This window comes from Echeneis naucrates, chromosome 16, assembly GCF_900963305.1.
Source record: "Echeneis naucrates chromosome 16, fEcheNa1.1, whole genome shotgun sequence".
Taxonomy (NCBI): domain Eukaryota; kingdom Metazoa; phylum Chordata; class Actinopteri; order Carangiformes; family Echeneidae; genus Echeneis; species Echeneis naucrates.
The window spans coordinates 12,525,304-12,552,527 of NC_042526.1; the positions used below are offsets into that span (position 1 = coordinate 12,525,304).

The window sequence follows — 27,224 nt, forward strand, 5'->3', positions numbered from 1 at the left end:
CGAAAACATCACGTCTTTTCCAGCTCACACTTTTTTAGGGCACTTCTGGAACTTAAACCAATTCTGACCTTCAAATAATCTATACGTTTTGAATCATGAAAGACCAAACTCAGCAGCCCTGTAAAATTGTTGTTAATCTTTGCAGCCTTGATTATGTGTTAATGAAAGTTTCAATGTCCTTGTCAGCCATTGCGTAACAAAGTTTATTACATATGTTCAAACATATGTACAGCATATCTCATGAGTGGTTTTGTGACAAATATAAATTATTTAGACTTTCTTAAAGAACATATGATACAGGAACCGCAGCTTGCTTATTGTGGAAGAAAAGATGGCTGGCTGATCACTTTTACAAGTTGGCTCAGTGCCACGGACGAAACACACGCGATTTATGTTTACATTTTCCCCCCTCAAAGTTTCAACTCTCCCACAGAGCCACATTACAAATGACCAAAGTATGTGGTCCCTTCACCAGTTTTCAGTTTTCAGTCATGATTTAGCAACCACCTTAAAATCTGACTGTTTAATACTACATCCTGTCTGTATTAGATCCCAAGCACTGTCCATGATCCAATATACAGTATGATAATACACTTATAACTAAGGCACAAATGGGGAAGCAAAAAAAAAAAAAGAAAAAAGAAAAAAGAGGGGGATGAAGGGGCAGAAAAGGACATGATTTGGCACAGGAAAAGAGTGACAAACATAATTAAACGCCATCATTCCTGACCACCAGCAACAGCACAACTGTCTGTGAACCAACATGTCCAAACCATAGATGAATGTTTTTTAACAGCATTTTCATACGTACATACCTACACTGGTGGAAACGTGAATGAATTAATGAAACTACACCGAAGTACCATTCTTAACCATCATAATACTGAAAGGCAAAAGTCAAGGATTGTTCCAAGTCATAGTGTTATGAACCTTTCCACAAGTTGTTGCAATAAATACTGCTTACAAAGCATCCGTTTCATTGGGCCTACTAAGAGGAAAGTGATTAAAGTGAACCAAACAGGACTGCAATGATTAATATAGATACACAGTTAAAGAAATCATCGTGAATTTGTACATATGAGAAGAGTGAATTTGTTAAAACCTTTTTCAAACGACCTGTTGAGTATTTGGAGGAAACATACTGGCTGATCATTCAAAATTCCAAAACAACTTGGCCGTTGCACTGTGCCACCCACATGGTGAAACTCCACGATTCAGTTCAGCTACATGTTCAAGACATTTTAAAGGTGCAGATGACAACACTTTACACATTCTTTTGTACTGAAATCTTCTAATGACATCATTTGCAAGACTTAAAGCTAAAGGAAAAAAAAAATGTCCATGTCAGGGTTCCTTTTGGGAATAATCCCATACATTTACCATTCAAAAAGGCCAAAACCTTCAGGCACTTTTAGGATTTAGATCAGTCAACAGTTCATGTATCCTAAATTCTCTTTAGATAATAGTCCATGGGACTAAGCATCCATGAGCATTTCACTCAGTCTTGTGACTGACTGATCAGGTCATTTCATTTAAATAAAGAGGCTTGTTTTAGTATTATTCCAATGTGAAGTTGAGAAGGAAGCAAACCTCTTCCTTCAGGGCACATCTTTCTCAGCCAAAGTCACTGAGGGGGTGGAGCAGGAAAGGCGAAGCAAAATAGTTTGGTTTTGCTGGTACAGAGGGTACATGTTGATTCCCTTTCCAACTGTGAGCTTATGATTGGCGAGTCCAGACTTGTCCTTCAGCAGCAATATGTGGCTTTAGCCCTGGACAAAACTCCCAGATCAGTGTCTGCACTGGCAGGCCTTATGTTTTCCTGTTGTTCCAGTTCGGGTCTGCCACAGAGTTCGGGTCAACAGGTCGCTCTAGAGGCGAGCGCGAGTCCTGGGGAGATTTCTGAGTCTGCGGGGAGCGGGGGTCCAACAATGGAGGGGGTTTTTCAGGGTGGAATGGCCTGGTGTAGTGCTCTGACCCAGGTGGACCTGCTGGCCTGTGCTCTGGCATCCTCCTGAAGTCCTGCAGAGGGCCTTCTCGTCCCTGGTGGTAGTTGGGACGGAAGTCATCAGGCCGTCTTCTTTTGGGGTCTGGATGCCTGAAATATCAATCACAGCAAGTTTAGTCAATGGATAAACACCACCCTTTGTCCACAAAGCCAAACCAGGTCTGAACAACCCTCACCTGTCGTAATAGGGTCTGTGACCCCTGTGGTCCCGGTCGTTGCTGTACTGCTCATATGGCCTTTTTCGAGGGGAGCTGTTATTGCGGTAACTGCCTGAGCTGCGATAAGCATCGCCATGTGGACGGCGATCACCATAGTGATCCTTGTAACGATGTGGATCATACGGATGATGTCGGTCTCCCTGCCATGACTGGTTACTGTTGCTGGGGTAACTGTATTTCCGGTCCCTCTGCCAGTCTCCTCGATCTGTAATGAATTATGAAAAATTCAAAAAAAAATATGTAAAGGTTTGGGAGTTCCAGTACATCTGTAGTTCTACATAATGACATTTGTGGTCTAAATATCGCTGTTAAGAAATTTCTAAACATTTTAGACACACTCAGACGCACCATCGTTGCCAAAGTGCCGCTTATTAGAGGCATTGTACGGTTCTCTATGGTGTCCATGGGGGCCTGACTGAGTCTGATGAGATGCGGATTTGGAGGATGGCTGTGTACCCATGGAGTCTCGACTAGAACCAGAAGGTTCTGGCCTGAAAGATTTAACCCTTCCAGCAGGATCATCCTTCTTCTTGTGCTCCTTCTGGAAATGTCACAGCATAATGTTGTGTTGTAGTGTTGGTTACATACAGCACATCCCCCACACTTCAAGAGTCTTAATAAACCAGTGTGAGACAGGAACAACTGACCTCCTCCTCATGTAACCGTTTCTTCTGTGCCATTTTATAAAGTTTGTGAAGCTTCCTTGCACCAAACTCTGTAAACTTGGATACAAAAATCCAGAGGTTTCTGCCAATAAAAAGCACAAACTCAATCATTACGTGGGTTATACAGGTTGGAATGAGTCATTTCATCAAAATCAGGTCCAGCCATCTTACCTTCGCCATATTTTGACATGTTCAGGGTCACTGTAGGCTTTAAGGCACTCTGTAATTCGGTCTCCGATCTTCAGCAGGCATGTGCGTGTGTGCTGGAGCTGCTCCTGGTCAGACAGACCCTCGTCTGGTTTATCCAGCTGCTTCAGCGCCTTTTTCACCGGCCTCATGCGCTCCTTACACTAGACACACAAATTGATTGGGTAAATTAATAACAAAGACAACAACATACACACAGCTCTACAGACATGGGCCTTTTCCTCTGATCAAATCCCACTTTTCACTTTGATAATGAATTATTGCTTTTTTCTTATCGTGCGTCCTCTGATTGAATATTTTTAAATTTTTTCTTCTGTTGTTACCCAATTTAATATTTTGCTGTGTTGTAATTTCCTTCCACTTTCCCCACCTGGGGACAAATGAAGGAATTTGAATTTGAAGAAAAGCAAAGATAATAAAGAGAGAGAAACTCACAATACTGAAAGTTTCTTGGTCAAGTTCATCATCTTCCTTTCCTTCAATGGGAATGGGCTCAGACCCAGCTGTAATGTGAACTGGACCTTGAGTCTTCTTCCCTTTGGCTCCTTTAGCCTGAAAGAGTAAAATAACAGACATTAAGTCAATTGATCTTAGTCCACTAGTCGCAGCTTGAATTTTACCACTGATGATGTGCACTACCGCAATAATGGATCAAAATCAATATTAACATTAATTTACAAATAACCTCACTTTCATGCTCATTTGAAACACACCAAGAAAAGCGCGTATGTTTAGGCCATTAAAACGTTTCTGAAATACCTTTTCTTTTCTGGACTTGGTGCCCTTCTTGTCTTTGTCTCCGTCCTCCTTTTTGACAGTTCCCTGCTTTTCTTTGTTCTCTTTGTTATCCTTTTTCTTTTGTCTCTTCTTGGCAGGGGACTTGTCGGTTCCATCATCCTGACCAAACATGAGAAAAAGATGAACAATGAAAGTTTAACATTGTCAGCCCACTATTAATCTGTTCATCTCCCCCATATGGATGAAATACACATTTCTGTTCTGATGGGGGTGTGATGGCTCTGTTGTTTCCTAACTTAATAGACTGATGAGAATGCAATGCCCTTGAAGATTTAATACACCTGAAGTGATATCCATTTTCCTTTTCCACACCTACAGCAGGTATGGGAAAGGGAAAAGAAAAAGCTTCTATACAGTCTCTATACGTAACTAACATCTCAAATAGGAACACATCTGCTGAAATAGGATCCTACACGAGCCTAAAGAGCTATCAAATGTATTTGAGGCACCATAGCACCCACACACATGGACAGATCTATGCCAACACCTCACATTTGACACTGCAGTTGGTCAAATACAGTATGGCTAACCTTGACTTCACCCTCCTCTGATGGGTTGTCAGAAAGACGGGGGGGTGAGATGTCATTGCCCTGATCATCCTTGAGAATCTTGTTGTCCTTTTTCACCCGTGGCTTCCTCTTCTTCACTTTAACCTTCAAACGAAAGGATTGCATGAATGACTTGGCGAGGTAAGGGGATTTTTTGTGCATAACAAGACCAAACTGCATGGCTTGAAAAACAGTATGGATCAGTATGTCCATCGCTAAAAGCTACATACCTCCTCCCCTGTTTTAGGCAAGTCCGAACTCTCTTGTTCTTTTTTCAGCAGCTTCAGAAGATACTCGGCTCTTGCCTGCAACTGTTTGGCCTGAGGCTTCTTGCTTGGATCGTCTGGGAGAATCTGTGCAAAGGGAAGCAAATGTTAGTCTGATTAATTCAGCTCAGTAAATCAAATTAATAAATGTATGGTTTTATACTTCTATTTTATTTGATTATCCCTTGAAATCAAACATCTACCTTTGATTTCATGTTAGATACTTACCTTATCAGCTAGTTTAAGGTCAGGGTCCGTCTTTATCAGATCCCAGTTACCGAAGCCATGCTCGTAGATACCAAGCAATAGCTGAACGTCATCCTGCAGATCCCAGTCAACATCAAAGTGGGCTATCTTGACCCTGCAAGTCAGCTTGAACCTGTGGATACACAAGAGGTTTTGTCACATTTCATGTGCAACACAGATGAACCTTCTCTATCCATTGTATCTTGAAGCCCAGTCTCTCAGTGGTATCTTACTTATTTCTTTCAGCTGGGTTGGAGGGCACTACTTTGTGCAGTGGCTCAAACTCTTCCTCATGCTGGATGATGGACTTAGCATTGACCTGCACTCCAGAGATCTTGATGTTAATTCCTCTCCGTTTTCCAGGGCCTTTGGCTGGGAAAGAAAAAAGCATGCATCATTTTATAGGACCTGGAAAATAGTCAAATCTGAGAGTGTAAAGTGTAAAAAAGTCAAACCAATGTACCTTCGACTGGGTTCTCTTTCATGTGTTCCTCATGCTCCTGTATTGCAGTCACACAGCTGGTATGAATCAGTTCACCAAGTCTCTTAAGGTCTGCTATGGATTTGTCCACCAGCTCAGAGTCTCGGGCAATAGCCTCTAACCTTAATACAGAGAGGGGCAATTACGTCTGTTAGACCACTTCACTAGTCATTGTTAGGAAAATGAAATAATTTAGATACACATAATACGATAAAAATATTTTTACCTTTCAAGTGGAGACCCAAATTTCTTGTATGCCTTAACGAACCTGTTGATAAAGTTTTGAAACATCATTAAATGATACTACCAATTTCTACTGAGCTTCACTGTCACCAAAAAATGAATTATACCAAATACTTCACCTGCGGATCTCAGCATCAGTAAAACCCTCCACATTGTTTTTCCGGGCTCGAGGTCTTCCTCTCTTCTTCGGCTTTTTATCATCGTCGCTGTCATCCGTCTCGCTCTCAGAGCCAGAGGAGCGGTGCTTCAGCTTGGAGCCCACATCGCTATCACTATCATTGGCCTGAGCCTGAAAGACAAAAACAAAAGTGGAATTCATCATAACCTGGTTCAAATGTGTTGAGCCTGCTGAAAGCTGGCTTCGTACTGGAAAATGATTAAGCATAATTTTCTCTCTCCTAAATAAAATCTGAAAACTCTCCTCTTACCCTCTTGTTGGAGCTCCTGCTTCTGGGCAACATGAAGATGTCCTCCATCTCCCGCTGCTTCTCTTCCTCCTCAATTTTGCGTCGCTGCTCCTCAGGGATGATATCATCCCAGTCACGGATGGGCTTATCCTCAAATTCTGGAGTGTTCTCCTCCATGCTGGAGAAATTGGCAACCTGTAACACCAAGAAAAATGGATTGAGAAAAGTTCAAAGGAAGGTATATCTGACTGGGCTTGGACTGGACTGGACTTAAACTAGAGCAGGGTCTGAAGTTTGTGGATACCTTGAACTGAGAAAGAAGTTCATCTGTAGCGCTTGAGCCCTGGTCACTTTCCCTTGTTTCAGCCAACCTCAGGATCTCATCAATGTCCATCTCCTACAGAAACAGACATATTCTTGTTTAACGTTCTAATGATATAACGGGTATTTTAATGTAGGTCTATCCAGACGCTGTACTACCTGAGGCTCTGACTCCTCTCCTTCTGCCTCTTTGAAAAGTTCCTCTGCACCAAACTTGAGAATAGCAGTCAGTTCTTCTTTATTGAACGGGTTTGAGCTGTGAAAAAAATAAAATAAATAAATAAATAAATCAAGAATATTGAAAATGAACACCCACACCTCAGCATCTCAACATTAAGCTACAATCACTGCTTTGCAGTTGTTTGGCTTTACTACAGACCAGTTTCAAGTTATACCCATGTTTATTGAGGATTGTATAAAATTTTAAATATTTGTCTGAAATTTTATCAATATTGCTGTGTGAAACTTTGGGTTACGGCATGTATGGCCTGTTTAATGCTGTTACTGTAGCCTTCAGTTATTACCAAAATCTAACCAGTGTTAGATGGTTGGGCCTAAGAGGACATGAATTACAAATGTGAATCATTCCCTTGAAGAGATAGAAAGTAAGAGAAAGAAAAGTCTGATCAGTGTTGGTGAGATCATCATGACCCTGACCAGCTACAACTCACTGAGCCATCCTGGAGTCCAAGTGCTTGTTTTTGCATTACTTGAAGAAATGTACTCACATCACAGCTGAGCTATCATATTCAATGCTATTCACCGGCACAGAGGCATCAAACTGTCAATATTCAAAATCCAACAAGTTATTTTCAACATCTTACTTTGTGTTTCCTGAGTTGCTGTCCAGTACAGTTCGACCAGTGGTGTCCATTCTCTGAATGACAAGATGGTCCAAAACCATCTTCTTCTTTGCCCTCTCAATGATGTCCTCCTCCACCGTTCCTTTGGTAACCAGTCGGTATATATTTACCTACACAATACACAGATATGTTGTTATTCAATTGTCTTACTAATTATGCAACAGTTAGAAAGGCAGCTGTGATTTTGAGCCGTGGATTACCTGCTTCTTCTGTCCAATCCTGTGAGCCCTGGCTTGTGCCTGCAGGTCGTTTTGAGGGTTCCAGTCAGAGTCAAAAATGACTACAGTGTCTGCTGAGGCCAAGTTAATGCCTAACCCTCCGGCTCTGGTGGACAACAGGAAGCAAAAGTCCTAAAAACCAGAAAGCATCCGTTATTACAGTACAGATCCTCTACACTTATTTTTTTACTTCTATTTGACCCTGGTGGCATCACATTGCACATGTTACTACCTTAAAATCAAGTTGAACATGTACTGCATTTTTGTTTGAATGTAGTATGACGACATTGTGGCATTTGCTTTTTTTGGAAGATGCATCTTACACCAATACTAATAATCAATACAGGAAAAAAAACCTGTCAGTATTAACACATTAAAAGCCTGGGATTAATGCATTATTTTTTCACATGTGGCTATTTTGTCCCTTCACTGCACCCTTAACTTGCCATCTAGCTGTCAGCAGCTTCTTGTTTCCTGACACTGCATGCATGACTGAAGTGAGTGACAGTGATATTCTGATAGTTAATTTTAACTTAAAAAAATAAAATAAAAAAATAATCCCTCAAATGGATCATTTGACAAACGTAAAGCAGTGAAATTAAAATATTTTAATTTTCATATTTAAAAAAGCTGTATTTCTGAAGTAGACATATGTTGACTATATTAGTGCAATGGTTTGGATTTGTCAAACAAATGTTAAACATCCACCTCCTGTCATTTTTCTCTCTGTTCCAATATTATACAGAGAAAATGTGAAAAATGTTAGTTGTTCAATAGCCACAAAAACAAAGCAAATACCGAATATATAACATTTTATTTACTGCCTACTGAAAAGCAAAATCCAATTTCCAGACATAGTCTCTGTTAGTATCAATCAGAAGAACTATTGCATTACATACCTCTGAGCCTTCTGCATTAAAGTGGTCAAGTGCTTGTTTTCGAATTTCTCCCTTTATGGAGCCATCCAATCGCTGAAGAGGAGAGAGACAAACAGCGATTTAACTTTTGAAGATTTCCTGGCCAGCTATCCGCTCTAACCTCGGCATCACCCTCCTTTAGATGTCATTGTACCCCGTCTATAAGGTCATACTAATCACAGTCTACTGCAAAGACTAAGTCAGCAGAAACAACCCCAGTTGACAGACTTGCAGTACTTCGACAGTACTTCAGTAGAAAATATCTTGGTGATATAAATAACCTCATGAACACTCAGCCTAACAAAGTATGTTTGCACCAACACTGACATTCGATCTCCTCACCAGAGTCAAACTCCCCTAAAGCAACCCCCCCAAAAGACTATAAACACAAATAAAAACAACATCCAACAGCTGTTGTCTGACTTCATAAACTGTCAAGCTAGATGCACATAGTTATGCTTGTAAAAATATCAATGCTCATACATATTATCCTGTGCATTCATCCTTTTGATTTACGATGACTCAGTAAAAAAGAAACCGTGTGACTATGATAGAAGGATTTAACTGGTCTGCATAGCCTGGCGCAATAACACATTTATATCAGGTACTGGTTTTTAGTTGGCAACGCAGACCCTTAGCATGATTTATATTAACTACAAAAGGCACACAGGCTACCTAAGTATTGTGCTGAAACAAAAAATTGATAGTCAATCTGAATTCAATCCAAACCGTGCTAACCATACCTGAAATGGGTAGCGGTTCTTTGCAAGGTATTCAGCCAGAATGTCCAACATCCTGACCATCTGGGAAAAGATCAAGACTCGGTTGCCTCTTTCTCTTAGTCTGGTCAACAGCTTGTCCAGCAGCACCAGCTTCCCACTGCCCCTCACTAGACTCTATGAAATACAAAATGAATGTGAAAAGGCTGTACAGTAAAGCCAGAGAGTAAAGTGATGTATCACTGAGCTATCTGGTGAAACAGTCGTACGGTAGTTTCTAATATGTTCAGACACAGCTTTTATGTTTAGTTTCCTTTACAGTGCAGAGTTATCCTGAGGTAACACCTGGAGCCACAGAAGGTTCATAAAACTTACCTGCAGGTGCTCCTGTTGTGTTTCAGTGTCTCCGTCCTCAGGCTGTTTAATCAGGAAACTATGGTTGCAGCACTTTTTGAGCTCCATAACAATGTTCAGGAAGCCAGCTGAGCTGCCTCTGGTGCCTTTGGCAAGAGCTTTATAATTCCTTGTTAAAATCCACCTGGAAATATTCAGGAACAAATTACATTTCTGGAGCAGAGAAAATCCTCCTATAATTGAGGTACTTTATGTGAAATAAATATTCAATAAAAATGTTAGAAAAAAAACACAGGTAAAAAGTCATACTTGTAAAATTGTTTCTGCTGTGCAGTCATATCTACACGGAGGATCTGTTCAACTTTAGCAGGCAGAGACTTCTCTACATCTTTTTTGACACGTCGGAGAAGGAATGGTTCAAGGACCTTGTGAAGACTCTGATAACCATTTTCCCTTCCTTTCCCATGTTCATCCTCAAAATCCTCCCAGGAATCAAACCTTTAGTTCAATCAGACATAACGATCGTCACTCTCGTTGGAATTCAAACAGATTCTTGGTATCATATTGAGCATCAGAAATGGGACGCACTTGTCAGGCATGAGGAAGTGCAACAGTGACCAGAGCTCTTTCAGGGAATTCTGTAATGGAGTACCAGTAATGAGGAGTCTGTGGTTAGACCTAAACTCCATTAATGTTTTGTACAGTAGGGAGTCATCATTCTTCAGCCGGTGAGCTTCATCCACACCCAGGAATGCCCAGTTAATGTTCCCAAGCACACCCTAGGGACAGATGTTAAGCAGTTTAAATGATTGATTCTATTCATATAAACTGTAAAAAAAAAAAAAAAAAAAAAAAAAAAAACACGCCTACAGACTCACACATTACCATGTGATTTGTCAGTGCACCTACCTTGTCTTTAAGTAGAATCTCATAAGTGGTTAATAGTGCATTGAAACGGATTCTTTTCGTTTGATGGTTCACCCACTCATAGTCACGAATCTACACGAAGCAGAACAAAGTCTATGTCATTCATTCTGGGAATGTCACAGTAACAAACAAAAAACAAACCAAACAAACTTACCGTTTTCCTGCTCATTACATCACCGAGGTAGACCACCACATTCATGTCTGGTGCCCAGATGTCAAACTCCCTTTGCCAGGAAGTCAGAGTGGACAGAGGCACCACCAATAAGAAGGGTCCATACAACTGATGCTGGTGGAAAAGGTAGGAGAGAAAGGAGATCGTCTGGATGGTCTTTCCCAGTCCCATCTCATCAGCAAGAATAACACTATTGCACCTGAAGCAGAGGAAGAAAGAAGAAAATGGATAGTTTATTTTCTTTCCCATTCCTTTTCTTTTTCAAATAAAGTACCATTACACATTATTATATTTAATTTGACAGTACCTGCACCAGGAGTGAGCCAACCAGTTCAACCCAGCCAGCTGATAATCTCTCAGCTCTAAATTCTCATCTCCGATATATGAAGGTTGTTTCTTCAGTGCAACAAACCTTGGCCTTTGCTTTAACACCTGAAATTATTTGAAAATATCTTCAGTTATGCCCAGAAAACCTCTTACAATGTTTTTTTGCTTTCATTTACAGATAAATTCACATTATGTTTGAATTTTTAAGGGTAGAGATTTGTTGTGCTCCTCACCTTGCAGTCTTTAGATGGAACAGTTTTGTTGGAGTTTCGGTTAGTGAAACTGTCTATGCAGTGCTGAAACTTCTTCCTGACCAAAGCTCCATCTTCCCAGCTGCACTCTGAATAAGGTAATCCCATCCATTTACACAGATACTCTGGCTCATTGGAGGATGGCGTCTTGTGACTATGAGCTGTTTCAAATACAGACAAATAATTTGTTATTATTAAAGCACTTAGTAAGGCAAAATGTGACAGATGGTGGAAAATGGGAAAATTGACTTACAGGGAAAATCAGAGGATCCTGGAGTTTTTCCTGTTTTTGTTGCTGTTTATAAAATAATAATATTAGTGCAGGTCATGTATATTATTCCTTATCCAATATTAAGCTGAGGTTGGGATGTTTGGTACAAATTTGTTACCTATGACACGCTCCACAATCTGAAACTGCTTGTTTAAGTCAGAAGTGAGCTCCTGTTGGCAGTTATGAAACTCTATATCCTCAGGAGAGGCCTTCCTCAACCTACAAAGAGGGACAGGATAAACAATTCAACATCCTAAAAAGAAGTGTGTATGGAAATAAACCGTTAATGCCAAGACTAAAATTGTCACCAGGAATTGAGCTCTTCGCTTTTCTTCTTGTAGTTGTCCAGTTTTTTTAATCCCTTGACCTTTTGTTGTGTCAATGAGTCCATGCTCTCCCATGTGTTGTGGATGTAGGACCAGCCCTTCCACTTAATCAGATAATGAGTCTCCCCCTCATCGGTCTCTGCATCAAAACCTTCACATGGGTCCCCATTTTCCTCAACCGCATACACAGTAGTGGAAGCTCCAGTGGCTAGAAGAGTTAAAAAAATAAATAAAAATAATCTATTTAGACTCTGACCAAATCTGTTTCAATGGTAAACTGTAGCTTTCAAAACGGCGGAGAAACAAGGAGAAAAAGCATCACCTCCTTTTTTGCCTGTTCTTGTGTCCATGACTTTCTCAATGGTCTCACTATCATCGTCCTGCTGCTCCTCGCCTGCGTCCCCTGTCATTTCAATCAGGTCATCAGAGTCTGTCTCAAAGTCATGTTGGTCCTCTTTATAACTGTAGCATAACAGAATAACAAGGGGTAGCTGTTTATGTACAGGTGAAGGCGACACCACAAAAGGACACGTACGACCCCCCCAAAAAAAAAAAAAAAAAAAAAAAACTGAAACGTTGAGAGGAGAAAAAGGAGAAAAAAACCCCACTGTGTTTAGAAATGCACCTTTTGACTTTTGTTGCACCCCGTCTCCGGGTCTGTCTCTTTGGAGTGTCTTCCTCATCATCGTCATCGTCATCGTCGTCGTCCTCATCGTCGTCTTCTTCAGCTGATGATTCCGGCTTCCTGGACTTTCGTCCTTTCTGAGACTGCTGTTTTTTGACTGTTGATGATTTGGTCTGAGGTCTATAAAACACAGAGTTAAGCACACACATGTGCAAACCATTTAGAGATGAGGAATCAATCTCTGTGATCACTGGTCACAGAGTGAGTTTGCTCAGTCTGGCTGTCTAGTGGCCGAATGTAAAACTGCAGCCACATGTTTTGTAATGGGAAAAATATTTTCAGGACATTTTATTGTGTTTGTAAACTTTTGGAATGATTTTCTTTAGCCCAGATGTTTAGAACAACAGGCTGAAGGATTCAGGTGTAAAATATTTCATCAAACTGCTCACACAATATGGAATGATTTTGAGATGACCAGTGGGTAGCTGTCTGATGGCCAGGCTTCGCTACACTCTTACCTTCTAGCAGGAAGTCGTCTGGATCTAACTTTTTTCTCTTCCTGCTCACTGTCTGTACTGTCCGAAGCCTCCTCCTCCTCCTCCTCCTCCTCATCCTCCTCCTCCTCTTCATCATTTGAGTCATCATCTTTCCAGATATTTCTTACAACAAAGAAATGCCACAAGTTCACCCTCAAGGCCCATCACTGCTTTAACCAATTATAATTTCATGAAATACTGGCCATGGGGTGTTAAGAACAACCCAATTTCAGCAGGGAGAAAACTTGATCTGATCAATCAAATTTGAAGCAATGTAGAATTATCACCTGGCTGGCTGAAACTACCTGAGCCCATTCTGAGCCAAACAGATACCCATTTAAAAATAAGCATTAAATGATAAGAATCACAAAATGAACACGCACTGCCAGCAGAATGACACACACAGGCATGCACTGTGAAAAACTACTGTATGGATCAAGTGTTAAATTATAAAAATCTTAGTAACAAAAATATTCTGTCGTGTAGTGTGTAATGCAATATGGTGCTATCTTTCCAAATAAATTAAAGGCAAATGAAACACTAAATCACAACAGAAATTAAAAAAAAAAAAAAAAATTCATAGTCTTCAAACTTACTCCTTTTTCTTAGCCCGCGATGGCTTCCTCTTGGGACTTTCACCCTCAGAGTCACTGCTGCCCTGCAAAACCATCAACACAGCAGATACACATTTGAGTTCGAGCTGCGTTTCCATGTGAAACGTATCAGCACTTCCACGTGACACCCACTAGATGGCTCAAGTGGCTCAGTTTTAAACAGCTGATGCTATCGTCCATATCGTTCATCTACCCAGTTTCATAGTTCATCTTTACCCTGTTCACATCTGCTTACCCCAGCTCCAATGTTTAAACGAGCTGGCTCCTGTCTACTGCGATTTGACCTCCTGACCCCATACACATCTGGATGTTCTTCCCACATCTGTAATCAAAGACAAGCTGCTATCAGAGAGCAACAGTCTGTTGCACCACCATACAGACATGACAAGTCCCAGACTCATTCTAATTTACTAGTCTCTGCTATAGAGCTACACGACTAACAGTTATTTTCATTATCAATTATCTAAATTATTAGAAAAAGTTTTGTGTATTAAATTTCGCGCAAGTGACGACTGTCCAAGATGCCTAAAAAACAAGGTGTTTGGAAGAGATTATAGAAAAAAATGAAAGCTGCAAATATTCAGTGTTAAGGTGGAGCGTGGGGACTTATGTTTCTAACGTAATCACAAACATAATTCTAAACCTAAAATTTATATTTTTTCCAAGTGGGACACAAATTAAGTTCAATTAAAATAGATATATATCGCTTAAGTAACACTCAGAATTATGGGTGCAACTACAACTGTCCTACATACCACGTCTTAATAACATTAACCTGATTGCATAAAACCACTAACCATTATTAGGACAGGAAGGATAATCTGCTTCAGTAAGTCACCACAGAAGACTTAGGTAGCTCTCTAAAGCTCAGTGATCTTTACCTTCTTCACATCTGCCAGACGTTCCTTCTTTCTAACAGGCTTGTCTTTGACCTCTGCTGTTGTCTGCTGTGATTTGGACTCTGCAGATTCGCTCTCTGACTCTGAGTGACTCTCTGACTCTGAGGAGCTGTTTGACTCAGAGTTGTGGGATCTCCTCCTCTCACTGCCATGCTCGCTCTCTGACTGACTTCCCGACTCCGATGCAGAGTGGTTGGATTCTTCCGAAGCTGAATTGCTACAGGAACAAGAAAATGTTCATTCTTTCAATTTAAGTGTACTGAGCTACTTTATATGATACCGTTCACCCAACTACAACATGGCAAAAGTGTGAATTGATATTGGCATTGTCTTTCTGCCTTAAAATTCAAACTGCACAGTCTCACTAAGACGACACCGTAGGAACTAAATACGAGTAAATTGTGACTCTGAGAGGAAAGAGAAACCTAATTACATCAGGTTCCTCTCAGTTAACTGCCTTACACTAACCTCATTCCTGCTAAGACAAACAAATCCTCCTTAAGTCACTTTGAAAAGCCTCAGAGGTTTGAGGGACAAAAATAAGCTAAAACTGGGATAATTTTGGATTTAACAAGGTGTCACTGCTTCTTGAACTCCTGATTAGGTTTGATTTGGATAGGTGTGAATCTTTAGCTCGATAAATAAATGGGTCAGTGATTAAGTATGTAGGTGTGTTTATCCTATGTTCTCTGTCTACTTGTCCCACACATCACAGGCTCCTCACCTTAAATGAACATGAATTGTGAGCATTGTACTTGAACCAGTTTTCTTCATGGTTTCATTTTTAGAGGTCTGAAAACCATGTCCATTATTTGACAAAAGAAACATCAGGAGATTAAGCAGCATTATAATATTTCAGTTGATCAGTGGATGAAAGTGTCCTGGTAGTGTGACCTCCCCTGTCTGGCTTTTTCAGATTGCAGTATTTTGTCTGAACATGTGAGGGCGCTATACCCATTCAGAATTAATCTCCAGGAATCAGTGCTGTAAATGTCTCACAGCCACCTGCATATAGGCATAATTATGAGTAGGTAGGTTTATTCTGTGTATTATATTATTATATATTGGGTATTTCCATGGCTAAAAATGGGCCTAAAATGATTTATATTTGCTACATTAAATGTATAAACAGTATCCCTGCCTAGATTCTACTATTTATAAATCTACAGCAATTACAACGGAGGGAAACATGAAAACTGATGGCAGCTTAATAATTATGTTATTGGTGCTTAAATTATATTCTGGTCTGTTTCTTTTCACAGCATCAGCCACCAAAGTCGGAAGTGAGTGGCTCCTTCCGCTTTAAGGGTATTTAAAAGTGGGTGGGACTAAACAAAATCTTGAATCACTATTGGGTGACGTCTTGCTACGTGGAAGTCCAGCCAATAGCAGTGTGATGTGCAGGCTCTGCAAGCCCTAAACTCTTCCTGTTCCTCCTCCATGTAGTTCTGAGCAGAGTTTTAATACAGATAAGTGAGCAAGCTGGGCACACAAAGCAAGGGCCATTTTGTGACTCAGGACAGACTGTACACAGAGCTCTGCTAAGATATGTCACACAAAGTGAGCAGTTTTTATGTTGCTCATTTTACTCAGCTCTGCATATCCACAGTGTTCATCTGTCTGTCTGAGAAAATTAAGATGTTATCAGTGGCTGAGGACATATTTAACTCTGAACTTAAAGTACTAAAATGGCTGCCACAAGATCAACCCCACACACACACACACACACACACACACACACACAGACAGACAGACAAAAAACAAAAAACTAAACAAAAAGACCTACAAGTGTGATGTAACCTGCTGCAGTGTACCATCAGTAAAATCCTACAAGGGTGATTACCTGCATTTAGCATCCCAATCTGTGTCTTTTTCAAAAAACATGGAAGTCTATAGCAATCAGGCTTCATTGTTCAGTAAAAAAATAAATAGGAAAACAGAAATTCTAACCTCAACTTGCAACTTGGGTTTCAAATGTCTGCATTGTCCTGACAACATGCAAATGATCTGATGAGTTTAAAAGTCATCATTTATTTGTCAAAGTATAGTGTCTCCACCGAAAGTGATGTATAAATAAAATGAATTACCTGAGGATGATAAACACACACTTGCAAATGTTATTTTATAATAAGAAAAACAGACAATACTGGAAAAAAAAAAAAAAAAAAAAAACTGTCACCACATTGTCACAGGTGGCTAGACCCTTAGTCGTGGGGTATTTATAGGGCATGCAGCTGACAAGTATACAAATAGTCAGATTCCAACAGAAAATCAACATAGTTTAGCTCAAACATTCACATGACATAATCAGACATTTTTAACATACATTCTACGAATATGCTAAAGAGATGTAACGACAGATCAGAATAGATTCATGGATAATGTTCAACTATTCAGATGTTTTACAAATGAAAGTAGGATTATGTGATAAATTCCAGTGAATAAAATATATTAATTGATGAGTAAAAGCAATAAGCTGACAATACCGATCATAAACCCTTCTGTAGCAGAGAAATATGTAAATTGAAACTGTTCATTCACAAAAGGCCCAAAAGCAAAGTAAAAATAACCTTCCTGTAGGAACAAATATAAGGCTGATGGTTATAGAGGTGTTACATTAACATGTGACACTGATACAACTTAATAGTATACAGTAGTTAAATAGTTTTCCTCACAATCTAAAACAAGTGAAATTTATTTACAAGGGATAAAATCTTAAGGATTTTTAGAGTGCAAAAATAACTATTTATAACCAAAATTGTATTTCCTAATACTTGGTCAAAACTTTTAAATACAGGTTGAAAAAGAAAAAAAAAAGTGCAGATAAGTGTTAAAATAAAAATGGATTCAGGTCATAACTAATGATAAAGTACAGTATCTATAAATCTTACACAAAATACTAAAAATATAAACGATCATGAGTGATGCCAAAGCAAAACACTGTTCCTGAAATAAATAAAAACGAAACATCAATGTTGATAAAATGGTGCAATGCAGTACCAACTAGTAAGACAAGGTCATATTACATTATTGGGACAGGACATTTAACATGTGTGACATATCATTTGAAGAATAACACAGGACAAACGAGTTTTCCTGTGGTCTAACACATACATCTTGAGGGCAATGATCTCTAGACACAGGCCTGAAACCTCTGTATTGAGTAAAGAAATGGTAGGAAAATCAGGGTGTGGCTATTAAACAATAGCAAGGTCATTCATGACACTAGTGCACTTCATCAAAACCACATCTCAAATGTATACACAGGTGATCAACCATGCTTGACAAGGTAAACAATCATAGCAGATATGGTAAAGGTAAAAAAAGTATAGGGCTCATACCTTGATGCATTGCTTTGCGTCGATCCCTCATCTTCTTGTTTTTTACTTTTATTCTTCATCATCGTAGTATCCTGAAAATCGCTGATAGGATGATCTTTTGTCTTGGTATTTACTGTCAAAAAGTTACAGGAAGCATGAACTATCATACAAGTCCCACAAGATCGCCTTTGCTCAGATGGCAGTTTAAAACCAGGCGGTGCGACACGAGAGGAGAAAAAGCCATTAAATCGAAAGATTTGAGGATATTTACTTAGATCGCTACTTTAGATCTAAATGTGAAAAACCACAGGTGCTGTTACAATAAGCTAAATATCCATCGTATGTCTTTTAATTTAGTCCACAGATCAAGCCGCATGCAATTAATTCTAACTGCGTCATCAGATGAAGGATTAGAAAAATAAGATTTAAGGATGCGGAAATCGGTAAATTATGAATCACACAATGTAAACATACGAATTCAATGTGAAGAAAGGTGGTAGCCTATAAATGAACTATTAGATTCGCGTTCCAGCTATCACAGCCTTTAAATATTTAACCGCCTCGAATAAGAATGACAAGACTGTAAAAAAATGAACAATGATAATAATTTAACAATAAATTACAACAAACAGCGTTGTTTCCTAAAGCTGGTAGGCCTGAACAGTCTTGATCTGCTGTCAGGCTCTGAGCGACAGAGGAGAGCAGCACACTAAAAATGGAGGCGCGCCATGGCTGCCAGAGCCCAGTATGGAAAACAACGACAAGCACTCCCTCAGCACAGACGGCCCCTACGGCTCGACAAATCAGCCCAAAAAACACACCGAATGCCCGAATTCACCATAAAACAACGATCGTACAACCACAGCCTTCAAGTTTTCAGCAAAATCAAGCGGTATCGGTCGAAAAACAGGCAAGAGAAACGGTCTGACGAAAGCCCATGGCACCCTTCCCAAGGCTCAGCCGCCATCTAGAGCTCCTTCCTAGCTCTGAATGCTTTGCCTTTGATTGACGTTATTTCCATTTAGCCCACACTCAGGTGATGTTTAAGTCCCACCCCTTTCATTATGTTTAAAATTTGCTTTAATATTTACTTATATACATCGTCGGTCCCAGGACAGAAGCATGACAATGAATGCTTCCTCCCCACTTCATAAAAAGGTAAAAGTACTGAGAGGCTGCAGAAGTATATAAATGCTTTTTGCTGCTGCAGCAGCAGCAATTGCATCACTTCCTGCTCAGACAGGAAGGAGGACAACCAGGAGCCATTTTAGAGAGCCTTTGGAAACCATTTCTGGTCAGGACAAAACCAATCTCAGTATTTTACACCCATGGATGTTTCCTCCCAAACCGTTTTAAAAATGATTGACTTAAGATTTTCCAATGGGACTGATTGAACCACAAAAGGTACATTTTGGGTGACAATGTTTCTTTTATCTGAACAATTAAGGGAATATTTTAATTTGCAAAGCAACAACAGCAGAAAAAGAAATCAGTACCTGAGGTAATTCATCAACCTAGTATAAAGCTTAAGCATTCACGCTAGCTCATTATTTCGTGGTCATGCTAAAATGATTAGTGACACAAAGTCAATGCAATCAAAAGCGATTTGTTGCTTGGATTAACAGAAATTTTAAAACCCACTGCCGAACTTGAGGACTTCACCGGTATCCAATATTACGCCAAATATCCTTGATATTCTGATCAATTACCTAATGAAACAAAGCCAGGGAAAAAAATTACGAGGACATACACTTTATTTAAAAACAACATTTGAATATCAAATGTACAAAGGCTGGTTTTGTGTTTCGCAAAAACATCAATAACTTTTCAACGAGTCCACTACACAGCCAGCAACGGTGTTCCAGTGTCCATGTTGCTGTAAAAAGTAAAAAATCCAAACGCCAATGTCCAGCCAGAAAAAAGGTTTCATCTTGTCAAAATTTGGCTAACTGCCAAATCACTTGCCATCTTCACGTTAAACAACGCAGTCTCCACTTCAGCAATATCCAGTTGAATGGCGTCTTGATAGGATAAAAAAAAGAAGGGAAAGTTGTAAGCCCACAGTGCAACTGAAATGAAGAATGATTCACTGTCCAGCAATTATAAGGCATGCTAAACCAGATTAAATACACTTCGGGGGCAAGCGTAGCTAGCTTTCAGTTGCGTTAGCTAGCACCGCGCAAGCGCACCTGTTACTCTGAACTGCATGTAAGAATTACGTAGTAAAAAAACTAAACCAAAAAAAAACGTAAACTTTTTTTAAATACAAATAGCAGTTGCCATTCTTCCAAATGCTTAATCAAAGTCATTGTATTGACATAATGTATAATAAAGGAAGTGAATTTGGGGGGCGGGAGGGGCTTTTTACAATCCAGCCTCATTTTATCACTTGTTCAAAATTTTCTCTTAGAGCCACACCTTGACTTACTAAACGACAACACAAAACATACACAAGAACGTAATATGCAGTTAACTGAAGCTCTCACAATTGAAAATGGTTAGCATAAAGTTATGGCAGTGAGAAGCTCAACAAGATGTACTGGAGATTGCATTCCTATCAAGTTAATATGTGGCTCCGAATCAACATATTGTTTGGCTAATTTTAAGAAATTGGCAAAATGAAGCTTGAGTTGAGCAAATAATCCAACAATCCCCCCCCCCAAAAAATCATCAGCTGATCACCAGGGTATGGTGAATTTGGAATTTTTCCCAATTGATATCACGGTTTACAAGTAAAACCCAATTAGACAAAAACTGTAAATAAATAAATAAATAAATAAATAAATAGACAAACCACAAGCAAATTAAGATGAAAACAACAAAACACTGGCCTGTAGGCCAACAATGCTGTATGCAAAATGATATAAATGGCTGAATGTTGACATAATTGCCAGAGTCATCAAAGCAAAGACATGATGGATCCATAGATGGACAACACAATAGCATCCCTTAACTAATAGAACAGCCCTTCAAACAATGGCCATGTATTTGCATCCAAAAATGTAATTCAAAAATAACAATGACATTATATTGCTAATGCTTTATATAGTTTTCAATATAGGCCAATAACCTGTCAGATGTTTTCGCAAAAATGGCAAATATTGAAACAACTGTGTGGCTTTCTCTATAAGGAAACAACAGGTGGCATACAACCAATATCCACATAAAGCCACAATGATCTAAAAATAATAAAAGTGATAGTAATCAACAATCTTAATATTGAAAGTAGTAATATAGAAATAGTTTTTCAACGACATTAAAGTTAGTTAAATGAACTCTCCTTTGTCTGTCCTTTACCCGTTGGCATCTAGGTTTTTGCTAGCCATGAAAACTTAATGTGATTGGCAGCAGGAAAAACAATTTACTCTATCATTTACGTCAGCTTCAAATAGGAGGGAGATATCCTCATCCTCTTTAGAAATCAAAGTGAGATACAAAGAACACGTGGCAACAAAGTTTTCTATTCATTATACTCAAAAGCCCAGAAAGCAGGAGCATTAATAAACAAGTCAAACATTAGGAACTTACAGAGCTGACTTCTTTTTCTTCACATTTGAAAATCTTCACACTGGTCAACGTCTCCACTGTAGAAGAGATAAGGAACATATATGTATTAACATGAATCAGATTAACAAAAAAAAAAAAGCAGGTAAGTGGAGTCAACATTAAATTACTTGAAATGTTATGGTCTTAAGATTTAAAAATGTTAACTACAACTGAAGCTACTGAAACTACTTCTTGGCGCAAACAATCCTTTCCCAATTCCATAATAATTGATTAGTTTATATTCTGTACAGCAAATTTGTGAAGCTAACTTAACATAATACACCTTCAATATATACATTCAATATAAGTATTTTGATATCAGACATAAAAAGTTTTACTCCTTAATAAATCAATTTTCACTGAATATTTTTAGACTAAACACTATTTAAGTCTATTTAACCAGAGGAATCAGATAGTTAACCAATAATGTCCATGATTACCACAGTAAGAGCACCTGATCTTTATGTCTTTAGAGGGGCTTTGGATTGACCTGACTCTCGTACTGACGCTGCTCTATTTTGTCGGGATAGAAAAAAGCATCTAGGGAAACACCTGTTGTGCAGGGTCAACAAGGCACATCGCAGTTTTAAGTAATGCATGTGCAAGTGGGTTAAATACAAGTCATTCTGTGCAGGGCTACCCATTCTTTTGCTATATGGTGCATCAATGTCTACTTCTGATACTCAAGTGAACAAACAATAACAACCCAACTATGCAGCCTGGCTTTTCTTTTCTTTTTGCCAGATTTTCAGGCTTATGCCTTTTCTGTCTGAGTGTTCTCGCTGTTTGCATTTACATTTTCCACATATAAGGAACGTAAAGAGAAAAGTAAGCATACGTTTCGCTGTTCACACTAACTTGCTGTATGAATTTAATCTGAATAGACTATACAATGGAAAATGTTCAATGATACATCTTTGGCTCACAGTATGTTTTAGGACTGGTTTTCATCCAACACATGGGTTTTGAATTTGCCCTTTTTTATATATGTGTGTGTGTGTGTGTGTGTGTGTGTGTGTGTGTGGGGGGGGGGGGGGGGGGGGGGCAATAGCATTATCCACTAATATTGATCACAACAAGTACATAATTAATGTTTACTGCCATTGTCCCAGAAATGTTCACTATTCTCAAGGAATTGTTATAATATTGCAAATGTTCCCCTCATTTGGGATCAATTACATTCATATGACTTCAAGAGTGGCTGTATAATTCATATTTTGGTGATTTAGTATACTGAGTAACAATCTTGACACCATTTATAAATCACTGCTGTCGATTAAGAGAAGGTGCAAACACTGTTAGCTTTCATTTGGCAAAGATTTGGGGGTCCCAAGCCTTTTTCCTGGTGTCACAAATCAAAAGCAGTTCATAAACATTGAAGTCAGCAGGGACAGACTCCACCCCATATGAAATTTGCATTATAGCAAATGCATATTGATAAAAATTCTACCCTGTAAAATACATTTACCATTAAATTGGCCCCATTAAAAGTAATATTTCTATAGTGCAACTTAATAATATATAATCACATAAGTTGTGATACAATTTCCATTACAAAATGTACAGTTTGCTGACATTGAATGAAATTATTGAATGTTTCTAAATTTGTTTGTGCAGGTTGATCTATTGTCATATGGAAACACGAGAAAAAAAATCTTTCTTAATGTAATGCAAGATTTTTGCGTATAACACCATGTCATCGAAGAACTCTTTTGATTTGAGTATAACTCTAAAAGTGGCTGCAAGGCATCAACAGCGACAAAACATGTTCTGACAAGTCTTTAGGGATCACAAACCCACTAAATTCCCTTCTTGCTTAGTAGCCTACTTGCATTGTACAAAATCATTGTTTCAGATAAGACCGTTTGCATGAAATGTAATTATAGGTATTGTTACGCAAGACACTGCTATTGCAAGGTAATGAACTTAAAAATGCAAATGTTTCACAGGTTGGTTAGCTACTTTAAAATGTGTCTATAGCAAATGGGAATGCTAGTTTATAATCATTAGATGTTTATAGCAATTGGTTATATGAAGGAATCTGTCTTTCAATTTTGAAAATTTGTTAACTCTAAGACTATAAGTCATGTCAAAACTTTATTGAATGGACACTGGTATAGGATGAATATAGATGAAAGATACTGCAAAACAAGCAGTCACTATTGAAGACATACAATTATACTACTTGAATATGTCATTTAAGGAAGTATTTATTAAAAGTGCATATTTATTATATATAATATTTTTTCAAAGTAACTAATGACAAAACAACTACCACACAAAGAGGTATTGATGTTATGTACATGCATCTGATAATTGTGAACATCACTGTCATTGCACACTAGGCGGCAAAAACTAGCAAATGTGATCGTCATTGCTACTACTGGAAACAAACTACTGTAGGAAATTGCAGTTAGCATTACTTCCACTAATGACACTGTCAGAGAAGTGAAGTTCACATAACTTTGTTTATGTTTATGCGGGCAGTAAAAACAGTCAAATGATGTTCACCGCGAGGCTAGCATGCAGGGAATGTTCTGTGAAAATTTAGCCCATCTTCAGATTGATACTTACAGATCCCCGTTGCAGTGCAAATTGCCAGAATTCTTCCATTCACAATTCCACGGTGACTTAACGTCAACCCTTGAAAATAGAAAAGTAAAGGTTCAGAGAGGAATAGTGACAACAGCACACCCTACTGGCTACGCAAATGTGGCAGTACTAACAAAGAAGTAAGAAAGACGCAAAGCCTGGACTGGTTACTAAAAACATACCATTTCGCTCAGGTACGATGATCTCCTTTCTTTTTAGACAGTATGTGAAGCCTCAAGGGGGATACCTGCAAATTATAAAACATAATTGAGATCATTTCTGTTGTCTTTATTAACAAAAACATGTTGGCATGCACAATTGGACATGAATAGGACATTTTTGGGTAAAAGTTCTATTTTAGATATTTTTTTGAGAATATTTCGGAGCTCATTAACATATTAAGTAAATTAGAAATGAACGGTCGCATATTTAGTCACCAAAATGTTTCATGTGCATGTCTTGGTGGCTAAAAATGTAACTAAAGTGGTATTCAACAGTAACACTCGGTTGAGAACAGCTTATAAAGGACATTTTGTTATGTGTAGGGTGGTCCTAATCCTTAAAGATTTAACAATATACTGTAAAACACGAATATCTGTTGCAATAGATTGTAGATATATATATATATATATATATATATATATATATAGATAGATGGATAGATTAGTATGTATAGTATTTGCATTCAAATGTGGATAGCCCAACAGCAATGTCCATGAGACGATGATATTAAGGTGATTCTTTTTAAAATAAATAAATAAATAATTTTAAGCAGTATTTAAAGTTTCCTCAAATTCCTACTTGTTGTGAAGCTTTCAAGCATTAAAATCTTTCTTTACATGGCTTGCAGGTGTAATGCAATATGGAAAAACAAAATGAATGTACATATTTAAATTACCCCTTCATTCAGTACCTGAAAGGGTTAAAAGCCAACACCCTATTTTGTATTTCGAAGTACATCTCAGCTTTAGAATATATAGAACCTTTATTTGGTGAACATATCAAATATAGTTTAAGTGTATTCGTCCACAATTCAAATGTAGTCGTCAGTGATTATATTTTTTATCATTTTTACAACTTGTCACGGTTGGTTTAACTATTTATAAAATAATAAGTTTTAAACATCTCCCACGTACTTAAATGGTGTTAGGAACTACATTTGCCCACTCTGTGGTTGAACAAAGCAAAAAAACTAACAATTCTTAAATATTTTTGGGATTTGCAAATCGATAAAACCCCCCCAAAATCGCATATACTGAAAATAAACAAAAAAAATATGCAGCAGCTTGTTGTATTGGCGTCAATCAGCCTCGACACGTCGTGTAAAAACGAAACATTTGCTTATTTGTTGTGTTTTCGTCGAGCAAAATTCTGACAAGGGCATTTGCCCTTTCAAGGACAAAGCAAATTTTAAATGCGTAGGTTGAAATAACTCCGAACAGGTCGAGAACAAATGTGCTTGTCCACATCTGAACTGACTCAAGTACAAACACAGCTCTCAAACATGGACATTTATCCGTCTAAAAGACAAATTAATGCAGTAAACACCGAGCAGACCGTGTTCTTTATTCCTGGCTGACAACACCGCCATGGCCATTTTTTTTTTTTACAACGCTGCGTCTAACTGTCGTTCTCTCCTCCATATTGCCCGACAGCCCTGGCTCCCATTTCGCTGCTATTATCGCACGATTCCCGGTAAGTTTCTTACCCGTTTTTCCGGGCCGTGTCTTTCCCCCCCCTGCCGTCCCCTCCGGTTCGGGGCCGATTTTCGGTGGTTTTCGCCGGGCGTTTGGGCCGCATCGTTCCGCCCTCCGTGCTCACAGCCTCGCCGCTCTGTGGTGTGTGTCCGTCCCTCCGCCTCTGCCTGAGCTGATATCCCTCGGCGGCTCTGCCCCCTTCCCTCTCAACGTAAGCTCCACTTCCTCTCCAGCCCCATCTAGCTAGCGTTAGCAGCGAAGGAGAGCCGAAACTCAGCTTTTAACTCACAAAAACACAGTTTGGTACGTAAAGCAGGCCCAACTTCACATGTTTTTAGTCTTTGATTTTTATTTATCTCTTGATTTTTTTTGGTTTGTATGTTTTGGACAGGATTACTATAATCCAGATTAGCAAAGCCTGGTTCAAATCAAACGCAACACCCCGTGGCCTCCAACCAAATACCTTTAAGAAGGATTTTAGTTACATGTGTATAATTTTACAAAGATTGAGTCGTACCCACACGTCATAATGCTATTTTACTGTGTAACTAAACATGCAGCTAGGATGAAGTGTTTGTATCCCATTTTAAAGAAGTTTTATTTTGTTTTTCACTAATAAAAACTCCCAGCCTTCCCTCTGTTCAGCCATTCAGCTGAAAACACAGTTGGCATCAGCTATAAATTCAGAAAAGTGTTTAAAAACCAAAAGAGACTCATCTTCTCTGAAACATTTCCTTCACTGGGACCTGAGCAGGTCGGGTAAGTGTCGAGCTGTTAATAAATGATCAATATCATCTTAGCAGTGTGGCTTACACACAAATGAGTTTAGGCATGGTTAACTTTGTTCCAGTTATAAATGCTGCTTCAGGTATAAGATCAGTTTTTAGATCAGATAATAAAATCAATGTTGGTTGCTTTACAACTGCCTGCCCTGCCTGTGGCAACATGACCACATCCATTTAATCTTTCTTGTCATTTATCTTATTGGAAAAGAAATAAATATATGCCAACAAATACAATCAGAAGTCTATTGCATCAACTGAACTTGGCAAAAAAATGGACTGTTCAGTCAGTGGAGCCTTTGTTGGACAGCCTGGAGAATGTGGTATGCTCTCCACCCCCATCGCTGGCCAATGAGGGGTTGAACACAGCGGCGCATGCTCGCTACAATGGAAGATTTCTTAAAAAAGATCCCCAGCCTAGCAACAGGAGTGCTCCGCCAGTGCATTAAAAAAACCAGACATAACTAGTCAAATGAACATAGGAGGTTGAATGAGCAAGTGCTTACCCACAGGATCTGTTAAGATGACAAAAAATGCTTGTTGTGTTATTTCCTTTCATCTGTGTGTTCACCATCCACTTGAATGTTGCAACACAACAACACTGAAAGACACAGTTGGAAATGTACTATGTACTTTTAGTTGTCACTGGTGTTACAACACAATGCTGAAAATGTCCCTGTTAGCAGCACCAATTTTTTTGTTGTTGTTAGTGCATTAAGGAAAAAAAAGAAGAGTAAATTAAAATGTGCACAATACTGCCCACATTGGACAGTTTAGACAAATTTTAATGTGCTTGATAATATTGTTCCTAAAAGCTTAACTGTAGTCATTGGAAGCAAATGTGCCAGTAATGTAACTTAAAA

At 38.8% G+C, this 27,224-nt stretch overlaps 1 protein-coding gene across 2 annotated transcripts; it reads right to left on the reverse strand.

Annotated features, from left to right (window-relative positions):
- Window positions 1-176: 176 nt before the first annotated feature.
- On the reverse strand, window positions 177-25,783 carry chd2 (chromodomain helicase DNA binding protein 2). Of its 2 annotated transcripts, XM_029523563.1 has the most exons (42): window positions 25,591-25,783; window positions 24,065-24,129; window positions 23,865-23,933; window positions 21,273-21,328; window positions 17,766-19,765; window positions 14,407-14,641; window positions 13,761-13,847; window positions 13,508-13,569; window positions 12,894-13,034; window positions 12,376-12,555; window positions 12,073-12,212; window positions 11,733-11,958; window positions 11,543-11,643; window positions 11,407-11,448; window positions 11,136-11,314; window positions 10,883-11,007; window positions 10,558-10,774; window positions 10,386-10,475; window positions 10,065-10,255; window positions 9,786-9,974; window positions 9,498-9,660; window positions 9,147-9,299; window positions 8,386-8,457; window positions 7,469-7,618; window positions 7,230-7,378; window positions 6,565-6,661; window positions 6,389-6,481; window positions 6,106-6,279; window positions 5,797-5,966; window positions 5,661-5,702; window positions 5,417-5,556; window positions 5,187-5,325; window positions 4,936-5,086; window positions 4,672-4,794; window positions 4,424-4,546; window positions 3,855-3,992; window positions 3,531-3,647; window positions 3,060-3,238; window positions 2,871-2,970; window positions 2,572-2,764; window positions 2,182-2,428; window positions 177-2,095 (listed from the first exon to the last, which is right to left on the reverse strand). In XM_029523563.1, exons 5-42 carry the CDS (start codon window positions 17,909-17,911, stop codon window positions 1,810-1,812), a joined length of 5,550 nt encoding a protein of 1,849 aa, XP_029379423.1. In that variant the 5' UTR covers window positions 17,912-19,765; window positions 21,273-21,328; window positions 23,865-23,933; window positions 24,065-24,129; window positions 25,591-25,783; the 3' UTR covers window positions 177-1,809. The 2 variants fall into 2 exon arrangements, with proteins under 2 accessions (XP_029379423.1, XP_029379424.1); XM_029523564.1 differs by lacking the exon at window positions 13,761-13,847.
- Window positions 25,784-27,224: the final 1,441 nt, after the last annotated feature.

Coding starts and splice junctions, on each gene's coding strand:
- chd2 (XM_029523563.1), bottom strand. CDS start 17,911: ATGATAGTTCATGCTTCCTGTAACTTTTTGACAGTAAATACCAAGACA. Junction 13,570..13,760: donor GTTTAAACATTGGAGCTGGG/GTAAGCAGATGT, acceptor ATGGTTTTGCAG/GGCAGCAGTGACTCTGAGGG. Junction 5,703..5,796: donor ACTGATGCTGAGATCCGCAG/GTGAAGTATTTG, acceptor CTTTATCAACAG/GTTCGTTAAGGCATACAAGA.